This window comes from Hemitrygon akajei, chromosome 5, assembly GCF_048418815.1.
Source record: "Hemitrygon akajei chromosome 5, sHemAka1.3, whole genome shotgun sequence".
Lineage (NCBI taxonomy): Eukaryota > Metazoa > Chordata > Chondrichthyes > Myliobatiformes > Dasyatidae > Hemitrygon > Hemitrygon akajei.
In genome coordinates this window covers 177,725,865-177,742,373 of record NC_133128.1, presented here as the reverse complement: position 1 = coordinate 177,742,373, position 16,509 = coordinate 177,725,865, and the positions used below count along the sequence as shown (strand labels likewise).

The window sequence follows — 16,509 nt, the reverse complement described above, 5'->3', positions numbered from 1 at the left end:
CCTAAGGGCCTGTACTGGTCAATGTTCTATGCTCCAGTAGTCACAGGGGTGTACTTGGTGGCACAAACTCTGGGCTGGAAGGTCCAGTTACCACACTCTGTCACTAAATACAGCACCATACAGGATATACCCCAAGTTACTACTGAAAGCGAGGGAAGAAATCGTTGCACCATAGGCAGATATCTTTGCATCCTCATGAGCCACAGGAGTAGCAACAGAAACATGAGGGATTTCAAATGAGGGATTTCCTTTTAGCTCTCTTCAAGAAAGATAAAATGAATAATCCAGTGAGTCTTACATCAGTGATGGATAAAATGTGAGAGAGGGTTCTTAGAGATGGGACATACAAGCATTTGGGGAGCATCATCTAATTAGAAATATTGGTGGTGGCATCCGTCGGTCTCGAGAGACCATGGATTTGCGCCTGGAGTTTCCAGGGTGCAGGCCTGGGCAGGGTTGTATGGGAGACCAGCAGCTCAAGCTGCAGGCCTTCCCCTCTCCACGCCACCGATGTTGTCCAAGGGAAGGGCACTAGGACCCATGCAGCTTGGCACCGGTGCTGTCGCAGAGCAATGTGTTGTTAAGTGCCTTGCTCAAGGACACAAACACGCTGCCTCAGCTGAGGCTCGAACCAGTGACCTTCAGGTTACTAGTTTGATGCCTTGCCCACTAGGCCACATTAGAAATATTAGCATGACTTTATGAGAGGCAGGTCATGCCTCACGAGCCCGATTGATTTTTTTGAGAAAGTAATAAAACAAATTGATGAAGGTGGACGTGGTGTTTAAGGCAGTCAACAAGGTTCCTTGTGGTAGGCCCATTCAGGAGGCAGGGGATTTAGGGAAACTTGGCTGCTTGGATTCAGAATTGGCTTGCAAACGGAAGACAGAGGGTGGTAGCAGATCAAGCATATTCTGCCTGCATGACTAGTGGTATTCCACAGGGATCTGCTCTGGGAACAATTTAGATGACAAAGTGGAAGTGTGAGTTAGCAAGTTTGCAGATGACACGAAGGTTAGTGGTGCTGTGAATGGTGTAGAAGGCATCTGGACTTTGACAGGATGCAGAGCTGGGCTGAAAACTGGCAGATGGAGTTCAATCCAGGGATCCTTCAAGGTTGCCAAGTGTTGATAGGATGGCTCAGTAGGCATGTGGTGTGTTGGCCTTTTTTAGCTGGGCGACTGAGTTCAAGAGTCACAAGGTAATATCACAGCTCAGTAGAACTCTGGTTAGACCACACTCTAAGTATTGTGTTCAGTTCTGGTCACCTCATTATAGGAAGGATGTGGAAGTTTTCTAGAGGATGCAGAAGATGCTGCTGCCTTGATTGGAACACGTCTTATGAGGGAAGATTGAGCAAGCTGGGACTTTTCTCTTGGAAGCATAGGATGATGGGAGGAGGCTTAATAGATGTGGATAAGATAAGAAGCATAGGTAGAGTGGACAGCCAGTGCTACTTTCCTAGGGTGGCAATGGCTAATACACCAGGACATGCGTTTTAGGTGATTGAAGGTACATATAGGTGGGGATATCAAAGGTATAGTAAGGTTTCTTTTAACACAGACAGAAACACTAGCGACATTTAAAAGATTCTTACATAGGCACATGGATGAAAGAAAATTGAAGCACTATATGGGAGGAAAGTTTTCGACTGATATTGGAGTAGGTTAAGAGTTCAGCTCAAAGTTCTGCACCGAAGGACATGTACTGTTCAATATTCTAATATCAGGCTGACAGAGGAAGTAGCAGCAGAATTTTTAATCTCAGCGTTACAATACTTGAAATGGCAAGTTAAAGGTTATATTTGGAGCCTTTTTAACTGCAGCAGAAAGCTTCATCTGCTATGCTACAGCAATAACACCTAACTGCATTCTGAACTGAATTTGTTTTCTTATTTTAGTTTTCCCCTCCAAAAAGTGATCTCAGATTTTTCAGAAAGTATCGAAATATCACTGCAATTAGGGGAGTCCACACGAGTGCAAGACCCTCAGACTCTTCAAGTAAAAACATGGTCATGAACTCAATTTTGCTACCTAATCCACACAACCCTTGAGCCAAGAAAATCAATCTGAAGCTTGAAGTGTAATGTCCGAGTCATTCATTCATCATCCATATACAATCAAATATAAAGATGATACACTTACCTGAAATGTATACAAGTACCAGGTAAAATTTATATATACAACAATTTCAAAATACTAATATTTAATGATTATTGTTCTAACACAGCACGAGCAAGGATTTCCAATATTTCTAATATGTTTCAGAATCAAGGTAGCTAGACCATAAAAAAATTTAAGCAATTTTTAGATGCACATTAGAACTGCTTTGATTTGTGTCAAGTGCACTGTAATTCTGAATGGATGATATGTCAATATTTGTTTTTTCTCTGTCTACACGTCTCAAAGGAGCTTAAGAAGTGTGTTAATTAATATGCCTCAAATCCCATTTTTCTCTACATTTATCTTACCAGATGTGAAATGATTGGAAAACAAAGCTGTGAGCCCAAAGCATACATTCATGGAACTATCCTGATATGGATCACTGGGAACTTAAAACTGAAGTTTGTGGTTTAAAAACGTTGAGAAATTCAGAACAGAAAAATTTACACCGATACACCAGTGCGACACTGAGTGAGCGCTGCATGGCTGGAAGCGCTGTCTTCAAGAATGGATTATTAAACTGTGACCCCCATCTACTACTGAGAATCCATACCTCTGTTTCTTTTTTAGACACCTGGCTTGCGGCCAGGACAAATTCCTGAATATAGACCATCCCCTTGAGGAAAAAGAATAAAAACTGCAAATGCTGGAAATCCAAAACTTAAACTAAAACAAAAACACTGGGAACAGTCAGTCATTCCCATAACATCTGTTTAAAGAGAAACAGTTAATTAATATGTCAGATCAGAACTAGGAAAACATATAAATCCACATTTTAAGCAGCAGACGTCAATAAAACGGATGCCCATGTTAGAGTGGGGAGAAAGGACAAAATGATTGATGCAAGTGGTAGAGATGCTGGCTCAGTGAGAGCGAGGCAGAATTTTAACTACAAATGATCTGTTTGGAAAAGACGAAGATAGTTTGAGAAGTGAAATAATACTGGAACAGTGAAATACAAAATTTTGCAATTAATCAAAATTTGAGCTAAGAAAATCCAGTCCATACTCTATATGCCAGGAAGCAACTGTCAAGAGAGAAAGAACTGGTCAGTTCTGATGAAAGGTTCATAATACAAAAAATGTTAAGTTCAATGTTTCTGTGTATAAATATTTTCGAATATCCTTCCAAGACATCAAAAGCAGTTATTCCACAGGCTGCACACTTCCACATGCAGGGTCCGGTCGGTCTTAGTCTGGCATCACAGGCTCTGAGGCTTGGCTTCAGGTCAAATCCACTGACCAGAATCTAATCCACTAATATGTTTTTAAAGAGTACAAAATATATCAAATATGCCTGAACACCAAAGGAACGCCTGTACTACAAATCCATGCGCATCTTGAGAAAGACAATCATTTCTATCAACAAATACCTGAATATTTTTAATCCCTTCTCAGAATGCAGTGATACTGTGATCAAATTGTCTCCCAAAAATTCCAGAAAGTTTAGCTGTACAGAAAATATTTAATAATCTGTTTACCAAGACCTAACAACTTTTGTAATGGAGGGAAATTTGCAGAAAAAAGCAATTTATCTTTCCCTTAACTAATTTTCTTTCATGCTCCTTAAACTTTACTTTTGAAGCAACACCCCACTAAGTAAATCTGGTCTGGTAACAGAAGTACAAGATAAGACTACTAGGACCCAGAGAAGCAAGTAGTAATTAGAAATACAGGGCCATTCCAATAGTAATTAAAGCATTCACTAAACAAATAGATTTTTCTGGCATGAGACAACTAGACAAGAGGTCTGGGAGTAAGACAATCATACAGGGCAGGTGGTTTTAGAAACTATTGATCATGTGCTTTCTTACCTTTGGTTTATCAGAAGTGATAGTCAAACGTGGATACACTGGTGGTATTGAGATATTTCTGTACAGACCAAGATACGACACTTTCTGGTAGATAAATTTTAGTTGCAAAGTTTGCCTAGATTTTGGATTAAGATGAATTCTAAGGAAAGATCTTTTGTTGCTCCTTTAATAACATTTAATGCCTACTATCCAGCTCTGGGAGAAGACTGCTAGTGGACATTACCACTTGTATATTAACACTTCGCAATTTGTTAATGTTAAGTATCTGAGCATCATTTTTAATTTATTGGCAACACGAGTGAATCTGCAGATGCTGGAGATAAATAAAAACACAAAATGCTGGCAGAACTCAGCAGGCCAGACAGCATCTATGGGAGGAGATAGTGACGATGTTTTAGGCCGAAACCCTTTATCGGGAGTGGCTCCCCGTCGGGGAATTGAACCCCGGTCTCCCGCGTGACAGGCGGGGATACTAACCACTATACTAACGAGGAAACTTGTTAGTGAAGACTCCTGATATTTATGTTATTTAAGCTTGTAAAATGTTATAAAATTTGTAGAAAGTTATGGAAATCTGCAGATCCTTGGTCATCTCCTGCAGATGAAGTCTAAGATGAGTTGTTTAAAATCAATCAGGAGGTATTTATATTTAAAAAAAGTCATTTGAATTCCTATGTTGCTAACTAGAACATCAATCTGAGGCTGAAAATGCTGAGTCAATGACATTTTGAATCCCCAAAACATGAATAAGCAAATTACATTATGTATTTTGGAGATTTGTAAATAACTCTTCAGAGACCCAGAAACAAAAATTATTGGCGTTGCAACTATCACTAACATCAAATACAAAGTGAAATTTGCCATTTTGACCATAACAGTATGGAATTGGAAAGGGAGCGCACAATTCCACCAAAATGCAACACTTTGCACTCATGGGCAACATTACAATTGCAACCTACCCTGTGAAAGGCCAAAACTGCTTGCACAAGGCTCACAGGTGTAAAGCACACACTAATGACACTGAGTAAGTTTCAAGTCATTTTAAATCAGGGATTCCTAACCTAGGCCCACAGCATTAAAAAATGTTTGGAACCCCTCTTTAAATAACCCCGTGACTTTCTGAAGCAACATTCTAATTCTAGAATCTTTAAAATGTCAATTTCTAAGAATAAGTGTTGTTAACAGCTAGCTATGTATTGATTTACATTAGCATGTATTAGGTTTGTGCCATTTCAAAGTCAATTTTAGGGAAATATGCTTAGAAACTGGATGTAATTCAAGGTACAATTCCATGCATATGTAACCTTAAATCTGTTATGTATTTAAGCACGATTAGGACAATCAATAGAAAGATGCAACAAAGAATCTTCGACATCTTTCAATGTGCTTTCTGTTAACACCATATTTCCCATTTTTTGTCAGCTCTGTTATCTCAGATGTGTACCAGATTTTGACAGATCCAATGCTTTAATCATCTCAGCCATACTCTAGTAACATAAAGCAAGTAGGCATAACAGGTGAAACTTCCAGCAGAAAATGTAATATGCATTTCAAAAGAACAAATGAGAAGTAATTCAAAAGTGATAGTTTTAAAAGGGGGGGGGGGAAGGAAATAAATGAAATTAATAAATATATACATAAATCTTTGAAGAAGGCAAAATAGCGAAAAGATCACGGGAAACAAATGTGGAATATTTGGCTTTATAAAAATACAAGGAAAATATGCTGCAACTTACAAGTCACTAGATAGGCCCCAACTGAAACACTGTGTACAACTCTGAGCAGAACAAGTTGGGGAGAATGTCAAAGTTCTAGTGTCAGTGCAGAAGGTATTTACTAGAATGGTACTAAAGATGAAAAGGGTTTTTGTTATGTGACTGCCATGAAAGGCTGGTGTGTTCTCTTTAGATTAGAGAAAATAAACTAGTCGTTGAGCAGGTTTGATGGGGTTTAATTGAGTATACAAGAAGAAACTACTTCCACTACGAAGAATGGTCAGTAACGTTTGAGATTTAAGCTAGTTGGGAGAAGAGTGGGATTGGAATTAGTTTACAGTTTTGAAGAAAGTTATGACAAGAATTGCACGACTTAAATAAGAGTGGAAATATATTCAACAGCAGTTTTAGTTCTGTATAAGGATCTGAGGATGGAAGTACTGCAGAGATTTCCATTCAGCCCAAGCCCTGGAACTTGCAATCCTAATAGACAATAGGTGTAGGAGTAGGTAATTTGGCCCTTCGAGCCAGCACCGCCATTCAATGTGATCGTGGCTGGTCATCCACAATCAGTACCCCGTTCCTGCCTTCTCCCCATATCTCTAAGAGCTCTATCTAACTCTTTCAATGGCACTGTCTCTCCTTATTTTGTTACAGTTTTAATTTGGTGGAGGAATCATTTCCTTTGAAGGTCAATTACTTAATAAAGAGAGAAAATAAAAAAGGTAATTCAGCAGTTAAGTTTTGATTAATTTTCCTTTGAGTAAATATTACTGAAGGATTGTGATCAGGCTGATAATGATGCTTCAAGGATCCCAGAAGGCATGTAGAGGTAAATCATCAATAACATGAGCTGCAAATGCAATGTTACTCAAAAACATAACCATGAAGATGCAAGACCAAATAACATGATGTAAACAAATGTGGAGCCAATAGGAAATCAAGCAAGTGGAGTTGGGAACTGCAGACTTCAGGAGCAGAACTGGATTCCACAGAAGCCCAGTGAGAAAAACATCCAGTATTTGGATACTGAATTATAGAAATCCTAAAGGATAATACATGCAGCATTGAATGCAAAATAATAAGCCTTTCCCCCAATCTGTTTAACCAAAGGACTAACGTAAAGAGGCAGAAACCTAGAGAACCAGAAAATAATAGTTTCTATTTATGTACCTTATGAGATACTGGAGTGATGACAACATTTTGTAAATGTATATTTTAAGGCACTGGTTCCCAATTTGGGGTCCATGGATCCCTTGCTTAATGGTATTGTCGATAGTATAAAAAAAGGTTGGGAACCCCTGCTTTAATGGAAGACATGATTGTTTTACAATGCATTTTAAACAAAGAATTACCAAAGTACCTGTACCAATATTTAGGTCCACCAAGAGTCTTGTCCCAGTTTATTTCATTTATACTTTTAGTATATCCTTCCATTCTTTCTCTCCATACTTGTAAATCTGGCTTCCTATTTAATATACTTTATCAACATGATCAACTTCATGACACCATATGATCAAGAGTTTCATATTCCACACTCAAAGAAAAGACCTTTTCCTGAAACACAAACTGAATTTCATGGTGCAGATCACTACGTGCCATGTCGTATGACGTGGGTGATCATGGTCTTATCTACGACTTTAATAACCGGGACATGTGATATGCACCAGCTGCTCATACAACCATCCACCACCTACTCTCATGGCTTCACGTTACCCTGATCGGGTGCGGGGGGAGGGTAAGAGAGTGGGCTAAGCAGCTGTTACACCTTGCCCAAGGATGACCTGCAGGCTAGCAGAGGAAAGGAGTGCCTTACTATCCTTTAGTAGGAATGTATCTTCACCCAGCCACCCAAAGTACAGAAACATGTCTTACTGCTCACTTGATTCTACTTACCAGTACTTGATCCATAACTTTGGCAATTCAAGTGCCCATTCAGGTACTCAAATATTGTGAGGCCACGTGCTTCCGCCATCTCCTCAGGGATTGTGTTCCAGTTCCCAAACTCTATCAAATCCTCCATCACTCCATGTCAGGCAATATCCTGGTGAATCTCCTCTGCACTCTCTCCATCATAATCACATCCTTCCTATAGTGAGGTGACCAGAACTATATGCCAAATTCCAGTGGTTTATAAATCTGTATTATAACCTCCATAGTCTCAAGTTTTATGACTCAGCTATTATATGCTCCCTTCACCACACCATCTGGTTGTGTTAGCATCTTCAGAAATCCTTGGGCCAAAATGCACTCATCATTCCATCTGCCATTTGTTCTACCCATTTTATCAACTGGTCAATATCTTCCAGTAACCTAAGATTATCCTCTTTGCTATCTATACCAAAACCAAATCTTGTCTTATTTATCATACCTCTACTTATATCCAAACCATTAATGTAGATGCATCAGTCCCTGTGCCACATCACTGTTAACAGTCTTTCAAAAAAAAAGCCTCCATCATCACTTTCTGCCTCCTAAAACCAAACTAATTTTAGATCCAACATGAGGAAATCTGCAGATGCTGGAAATTCAAGCAACACACACAAAATGCTGGTGGAACGCAGCAGGCGAAGGGTCTCGGCCCGAAATGTCGACAGTGCTTCTCCCTATAGGTGCTGCCTGGCCTGCTGCGTTCCACCAGCATTTTGTGTGTGTTGCTTGTAATTTTAGATCCAGTTTGCCAACTGGCCCCGGATCTCATATACTCTGGACCAATCTACCAAATGGTACTCCGTCAAAGGCCTTTCACAAGTTCTTGCTGACTATATCAACTGCATTGAACTACTAACATATTTTGTTACCTTTTTGCAATATTTAATCAAATTGGTCAGACTGGATTTCCTCATTAAGAAAGCAATGCTGACCATCTTTGATTAATTTCAGCCTTTCTAAGTGTAGAATAATCCTAGCCCTCAGAAGCAAGCAAGAGAAAATCTGCAGATGCTGGAAATCCAAGAAACACACACAAAATGCTGGAGGAACTCAGCAGGCCAGGCCATATCAATGGAAAAAAGAACACTCGACGTTTTGGGGTGAAACCCTTTGGCAGACTGGAGGGAAAAACCCCTCAGAGCTTTTTTCTCTAATCTTTTCCCTACCAGTGATATTAGGCTTATACACCTGTGGTTAACGGGGTTATTTCTGCAGTTCTTCTTCACTCATCCATTGCCAGTAAAGATGAAAAAACCATCAGGATGCCAGCAATCTGGGACATATTGTCAGGCCCTGGGATCTTGATTCTCATTAAAGCCTAGTACGACTCTCTAGCTACAATGTCCTTTTTAGTGAATACAGATGAGAAGTATTTATTGAAAACCTTACTTAAACCCTTTGGCTACTAAAACGAATTGATAAATTGGTTGGTAATGGGCTCTACTCTTTCTGTAGTTACGCTCTTGCCCTTAACATACAAACCTTTATCTTCCTATACTTTCTATAATTCTGAAGTTCTTCTGACATACAACTCACGTTTTTTTAGTTGTTACACAGAAGCATAATAAATTCTCAGTAAACACAGTGGATTAAAGGGAGTGGGGGAATGGCAGACCCTATAAGTTAAAGAGAGCCTGACGTTAGCAGCCAACAAGCTAGGTGCCAAACCCTCTGGATCTTGCATCAACTATATTGCTGATTATCAGAGTTTTAGTGTATTAGAGAAGGGGGGAGGTGCTTGGAGAGAATTTATTTCTGCTGTTTGGCAAATACAGTCAAGGTGACATAAATTTAGAGCCTGGCCTATTTAGAGTAAAATGAAGAAACACTGTGATAGAAAGAGCACGGTGGGAATTTGGAAGTTTCCCACAAATTGAAACTAGTGCAATGTTAAACTCATTTTGATTAATTTCTGTTACACACTCTTAGATATAAATACTTTGAGTCTCTTTGATGGCACATGGATGTTAACAAATGGAAGGCCATGTGGGATATGTGCGGAGAGCATTTTAACTGGCTGCATCACCACATGGTACAGGGTGGGAGGGGGGTGCACTGTACAGGATCAAAACAAACTGCAGAAAATTGTAAACTCAGTTGGCTCCATCATGGGCAATAGCCTTCCCAGGATCCATTACGTCTTCAAGGAGCGATGGCTCACAAAGGCAGCGTGTATCATTAAAGACCCATCACCCAGGACATACCGTCTTCTTATTGCTGCCATCAGGGAAGATGTACAGGAGCCTACAGACACATGCTCAATGATTCAAGAATAGCTTCTTCCCCTCCGCCATCAGATTTCTGAGTGGAAAATGAACCCATGAACACTACCTCACTACTTTCTTTCTCTTTTTTTGCATAACTTATTTAATTTAACAGTATATTGACTGTAATTTCACTTTTTAATTATGTGTTGTAATGTACTGCTGCCACATAACAGCAAATTTCACATGTTGGTGATATTAAATCTAATTCTGATTCTGCTTCTGAGCTTAGTCTTGGAGTGGGTTAAAAGGTCAGCACAAAGGTCAAAGGGCTATTGAGTTCTATGTTCTATTTACTTGGGGAGAAAGGTAGGTATAAGGGTTTATTCAGCGACTAGCCACCATCTCACTGAACTGTAACACAATAGGGCTAAATAGCCCTCTCTTGTTTCAATGTTCTTCTGTTTTACCTTCACAGAAAGTTACAAAGGAAGTTTTTACTTTGCTAATCTTTCAGCATCAAGAACAGTGTACAACAAGAGCCTGCTGTGGAACGTAGGCCATAGCAAACACACAAACTGGAAATGTAATTTGAAACAGAACATCCTTTATTCTCTGTAACTAATGATCTGTATAGCTGCAGGAATGCTGCCTTAATATATGTCAATTCTAAGTGCTTTCAATAAAAACAATGTGTCATTTGATAAATGGCGATTTGAAGTCCCATTTAATGGAATAAAACTTGTCGAACATTAGGAATTGGAGGTTTATGGAAAGCAAGCATTTAAGAATGGAGCCAGAGTCACTCAGCGATTTAGTTTCTGCCAACCAACAGTTCCTAATGTGAATCCTTTCTGCCCAAACAGCAAAATATCACTACAAACAAAGCACACAATAATTCTATTTAGTACTACAACCACACTTGCTAATCAGCTACAACACAACTTTACAAGAGATTATTAAATTACTGACCTCTGCAGCTTATGAAATGTTAAGGAAAATAATCAGTTGGGCTGTAATAAACATTCCTGAATACTTCTTGCCGACTGTAGTTCCTTAGAATCCACATGTACGAAGGGCTGTCAGTACAGCTCTCTGCAGCTGGAACATACATTCCATTGTCCAGTTTCCTAGCTGCTAAGCATAAGTGGCTAGCTACATGAACAAACAGGTGCTTCTGTGTAACAAGAGAGAAAGTGAAAAGCTAGAGGATGCAGAAATATGATGCAACTCTAAACCAATTATAACGAACAGAATGAATAAGCACAACAACAGCTTTAGAAGTGTAGAGAACCAAGTTGATAAGTGATCTTGTTTAATTTTTTATAATTTTTTTACTTTATTGAGCTACAGAATGGAGTAGGCCCTACAGTCTCTTTGAGCCTAATCACGAGGTAATTTACAATACAGTATATGAGCCAGTACCCCTTTGGATTGTGAATGGAAACCAGAGCACCCAGAAGAAACCCTCACGTAACGGGAGAACGTACAAACTCCTTACAGACAGCGACAGGAATTGAACCCTGGTTGCCTGGACTGTGTCATAGCTGTGCTAACCACTACTCTACTGTGCCACCATATATTTAGGCCCGATATTGCTAAGCCAATCAATTTTTCATAGCTGTTCCCTCTCGGAATGGCCTTGCAACACCAGGTGTCTGTGAAACCATGCTGGGTGATTCCTGGTTTTTGCTTGTGCTTTGGTGAAAAACAGAGGGACTGGTTTGTACAGAATTGATCCATTTCCTTCACTGCCCCATCCTGTGTCTCTCCATGTACCACAGGTAAAACATAAACCCAGTATCTTGGGATAAAAAAACTTCCTCACATGTTTACAGACTATTTGTCTACTGAGAGACAATTCCCTTTCCGGAGGCCATTACACTTTTAAACATGGTGCGCAATATTTGCTATATGAATCCCAGGTTGAATTGAGGAGTGGGTGTGAGCCAGTAGACAAGATCTTAACACTGGAAAAAAAAAACAGGTTTTGCACAGCAGTTAGCATGCAAAGTTTTGGAAATAGTGGAAGAACACCTAGTAAAAACAACAAAATTACGTAAGTGAGGGAGGATATGCATTTACAGATAACATTGATCTTAGGAATGCAGTTGTACTTAGAACCAATTTTCCATGAAGTAGATAAAGGATATCACAAAACCATACAAAATCCTTTACCAAGTATGTGGTTAGCATTTAATAGCAAAAACTTGTGTTAACTATACAATTATATTTCCACAGTACCACTGGATTTGCGGCATCCCATTACTAATTTAGTAATTGTGATATTTCTGACAGCTCATTTACTGCCATCCCATCTGCACCAGACAGGGTACCAGGTACTTTCCACATAAAGCAATTACAAGCAAAACTCCCTAAATACATAATGATTTAAAACTGATCATTAATTTCTGGAAATATTCCCATTTTCGCAATGAATATATGTGCAATGCATTAAAATATAGTCAAAATAATCAAAGCCCATGTAATAATTCTCATAATTGCCTTACTGCACATAACTCACAAGTAGTTAAAAGAACGATATTTTGCTGCAGAGGATTTGTACTGGGATGATATTTCATAGCACACTCATCAGTGTAGAATATTTTGGTTTTATTTTGTTCTAACTAGATATCAATATATGTTTGCAAGGATCTGTTCCATATCAGCATCAAGTTTCGTTTAAAGTTACTCTACTTCAAAACGTGTTCACTACAGTTGACAGAATACATAGAAGGTTAAATCTTTCTTTGGTACTTACAAAAACAGGCATGAATAAATCAGTGCTCTGCAAGACAATTCATTGGTAAAGAAAATATGGTTGAATGTACAATGTCAATTATACTATACCATACAAGAAAAAAAGTATTTTCCCATGGTTTCTACGTGGAAATGAGTTTTGCAGGTGTAACTGCGAACTGAGGATTATTCTTTTAGCCATAGACATGCACATTCAATCAAGAGAATTTACATTATGAAAAATAAGCTAACAATCTCACAGAAAATAATTTAAATGAGTTGTGTTGTAAAACATTTAAAACAAAACCTCTTCAATCTAATACTTAATGAAATAACAACATAAAATGCTAGAAAACACTCAGTAAATGGAGCATAGTCTATTGAAAGAGTCAAAGTCCCTTCTTTAGAATGGTAAAAGTGAGAAGTCAGTTTCAATCTGCAGAGAGGGTGTGGTAGGAATGAACTGGACAATGGGAAAATGCAAGACAATAGACAATAGGTGCAGAAGTAGACCATTCGGCCCTTCGAGCCTGCACTGCCATTTTGAGATCATGGCTGATCAACTACTATCAATACCCGGTTCCTGCCTTGTCCCCATATCCCTTGATTCCCCTATCCATAACATACCTATCTAGCTCCTTCTTGAAAGCATCCAGAGAATTGGCCTCCACTACCTTCCGAGGCAGTGCATTCCAGACCCCCACAACTCTCTGGGAGAAGAAGTTTTTCCTTAACTCTGTCCTAAATGACCTACCCTTTATTCTCAAACCATGCCCTCTGGTACTGGACTCTCCCAGCATCTGGAACATATTTCCTGCCTCTATCTTGTCCAATCCCTTAATAATCTTATATGTTTCAATCAGATCCCCTCTCAATCTCCTTAATTCTAGCGTGTACAAGCCCAGTCTCTCTAACCTCTCCGCGTAAGACAGTCCAGACATCCCAGGAATTAACCTCGTGAATCTACGCTGCACTTCCTCTACAGCCAGGATGTCCTTCCTTAACCCTGGAGACCAAAACTGTACACAATACTCCAGGTGTGGTCTCACCAGGGCTCTGTACAAATGCAAGAGGATTTCCTTGCTCTTGTACTCAATTCCCTTTGTAATAAAGGCCAACATTCCATTAGCCTTCTTCACTGCCTGCTGCACTTGCTCATTCACCTTCAGTGACTGATGAACAAGGACTCCTAGATCTCTTTGTATTTCTCCCTTACCTAACTCTACACCGTTCAGATAATAATCTGCCTTCCTGTTCTTACTCCCAAAGTGGATAACCTCACACTTATTCACATTAAACATCATCTGCCAAGTATCTGCCCACTCACCCAGCCTATCCAAGTCACCCTGAATTCTCCTAACATCCTCATCACGTCACACTGCCACCCAGCTTAGTATCATCAGCAAATTTGCTGATGCTATTTTCAATGTCTTCATCCAAATCGTTGACGTAAATTGTAAACAACTGTGGTCCCAATACCGAGCCCTGTGGCACCCCACTAGTCACCACCTGCCATTCCGAGAAACACCCATTCACCGCTACCCTTTGCTTTCTATCTGCCAACCAGTTTTCTATCCATGTCAATGTCTTCCCCCCGATGCCCTGAGCTTTGATTTTACCCACCAATCTCCTAAGTGGGACCTTATCAAATGCATTCTGAAAATCGAGGTACACTACATCCACTGGATCTCCCCCGTCTAACTTCCTGGTTACATCCTCGAAAAACTCCAACAGATTAGTCAAGCATGATTTACCCTTGGTAAATCCATGCTGGCTCGGCCCAATCCTATCACTGCTATCTAGATATGCCACTATTTCATCCTTAATAATGGACTCTAGCATCTTCCCCACCACCGATGTCAGGCTGACAGGTCGATAGTTCTCTGTTTTCTCCCTCCCTCCTTTCCTAAAAAGTGGGATAACATTAGCCATTCTCCAATCCTCAGGAACTGATCCTGAATCTAAGGAACATTGGAAAATGATTACCAATGCATCCGCAATTTCCAGGGCCACCTCCTTTAGTACCCTAGGATGCAGACCATCTGGACCTGGGGATTTGTCAGCCTTCAGTCCCATCAGTCTTCTCACCACCGTTTCCTTCCTAATGTCAATCTGTTTCATTTCCTCTGTTACCCTATGTCCATGGCCCATCCATACATCTGGGAGATTGCTTGTGTCTTCCTTAGTGAAAACAGATCTAAAGTACTCATTAAATTCTTCTGCCATTTCTCTGTTTCCCATAACAATTTCACCCAATTCATTCTTCAAGGGCTCAACATTGTTCTTAACTATCTTCTTTCTCTTCACATACCTAAAAAAGCTTTTGCTATCTTCCTTTATATTCCTGGCTAGCTTGCGTTCGTACCTCATTTTTCTCCCTGTATTGTCTTTTTAGTTTCTGGAAATCCAGAGCACACACAGAAACTGCTAAAGGAAATCAGCAAATCAGGCAGCATCTATGGATGTTGCCTGAGTGGCTGAATTCTTACAGCATTTTGTGTAGGACAAAGGGGATCTGTGATAAGATGAGGTCAGGGTTTTTGAAACTGTCTGGTTGATCAGTGAGGTAAATGAGAGAGAGGGAGAGAGCGTGAGAGAGAAAACCAAGAGCCATATAAAGTTGTAAAATGCAGGTCAAACCTGAAGCAGAGACTCAAATCAAACTGAAAAAGTGGGAAATGCCCTAAAGATCTGCCACTGACTATAGAGAGACAGATAAACTCAATTAATATTCAGGTGGTAACAAATAGATAATCAAAGTCCTTAAAAGACGGCATGGCTTGATGGAAAAGGAGCTTTGGCCTTGATGGAACAGTGCAGGAAGGTCAAATAGGGAGTAGAATAGAAAATCAAAGTAACTGATAACTGAAAGGTCAGAGTTAACCTTAAAGACCAAACAAAGGAGTAACATGAAGTGATCCCCCAACCTTTCTTGGGTACTAACAGAAACAAGCATGAATGAATCAGTGCTCTGTAATATGATTCATTGGTAAAGAAAATTTGGTTGAATGTACAATGTCCATTATACTACACCATCCAAGAAAAAAAAAATTCCCATGGTTTCTACATGGCAATGAATATTCCACCCACCCAGTGAAGTGATTTCGATGGCCCAGTGAGTGGCAGAAGCGAGGAGGTTTCTCGCAGGTCAGTGATGTTTGTCTAAAAATACGGAAGCGACAAGCAGGGCAGCTATTGTGAGCAGGCCAGTGGTGAGTGTAGGAGTGCAGGGCAGCTATTGTGAGCAGGCCAGTGGTGAGTGTAGGAGTGCAGGGCAGCTATTATGAGCAGGCCAGTGGTGAGTGTAGGAGTGCAGGGCAGCTATTGTGAGCAGGCCAGTGGTGAGTGTAGGAGTGTAGGGTAGCTATTGTGAGCAGGCCAGTGGTGAGTGTAGGGCAGCTATTGTGAGCAGGCCAGTGGTGAGTGTAGGAGTGTAGGGTAGCTATTGTGAGCAGGCCAGTGGTGAGTGTAGGGCAGCTATTGTGAGCAGGCCAGTGGTGAGTGTAGGAGTGTAGGGTAGCTATTGTGAGCAGGCCAGTGGTGAGTGTAGGGCAGCTATTGTGAGCAGGCCAGTGGTGAGTGTAGGAGTGTAGGGCAGCTATTGTGAGCAGGCCAGTGGTGAGTGTAGGGCAGCTATTGTGAGCAGGCCAGTGGTGAGTGTAGGAGTGTAGGGCAGCTATTGTGAGCAGGCCAGTGGTGAGTGTAGGAGTGTCAAGCTTTGGCTCAAAAGAGGCGTTGGCTCTGGGTAAGGTTCTGTTAAGATCCCCTTTTTTTCTTTGTACCTAGTTGAGTAAATGGCCAATGTATATTCTTCATGCCAGATGTTGGAGTCCTGGGACACCCGTGAAGTGCATCCAGCTGCAACTCCTTCAAGACCGTGTTAGGAATCTGGAGCAGCAGCTGGATGAGCTTAGGCTTGTACGGGAGAGTGAGGAGATTATCTA

At 40.3% G+C, this 16,509-nt stretch overlaps 1 protein-coding gene, 1 long non-coding RNA gene and 1 other non-coding gene across 11 annotated transcripts in view; 1 reads left to right on the top strand and 2 right to left on the bottom strand.

Moving 5' to 3' along the window:
• LOC140728511 (uncharacterized) overlaps nucleotides 1-4,388 on the top strand; it is an 82,348-nt gene extending 77,960 nt beyond the window's left edge. For all 7 annotated transcript variants that reach the window (XR_012099092.1, XR_012099095.1, XR_012099093.1 and 4 more), the window contains 2 exons: nucleotides 1,901-2,166; nucleotides 2,474-4,388. This is a non-coding gene — a long non-coding RNA (uncharacterized lncRNA). The remainder of the gene's footprint in view (nucleotides 1-1,900; nucleotides 2,167-2,473) is intronic.
• Nucleotides 1-16,509, bottom strand: part of galnt13 (polypeptide N-acetylgalactosaminyltransferase 13) — a 376,169-nt gene that overhangs the window by 3,380 nt on the left and 356,280 nt on the right. For 2 of the 3 annotated variants that reach the window (XM_073047334.1, XM_073047333.1), the window contains exon 12: nucleotides 10,799-11,003. The exons of the other annotated variant lie outside the window; for it this stretch is intronic. In XM_073047334.1, the coding sequence (XP_072903435.1) occupies nucleotides 10,818-11,003 (186 nt within the window). In that variant the 3' untranslated portion in view covers nucleotides 10,799-10,817. The remainder of the gene's footprint in view (nucleotides 1-10,798; nucleotides 11,004-16,509) is intronic. 3 annotated transcript variants of the gene reach the window in all.
• On the bottom strand, nucleotides 4,398-4,469 carry trnad-guc (transfer RNA aspartic acid (anticodon GUC)). Its single transcript has one exon. It is a non-coding gene; the product is annotated as a tRNA-Asp (tRNA).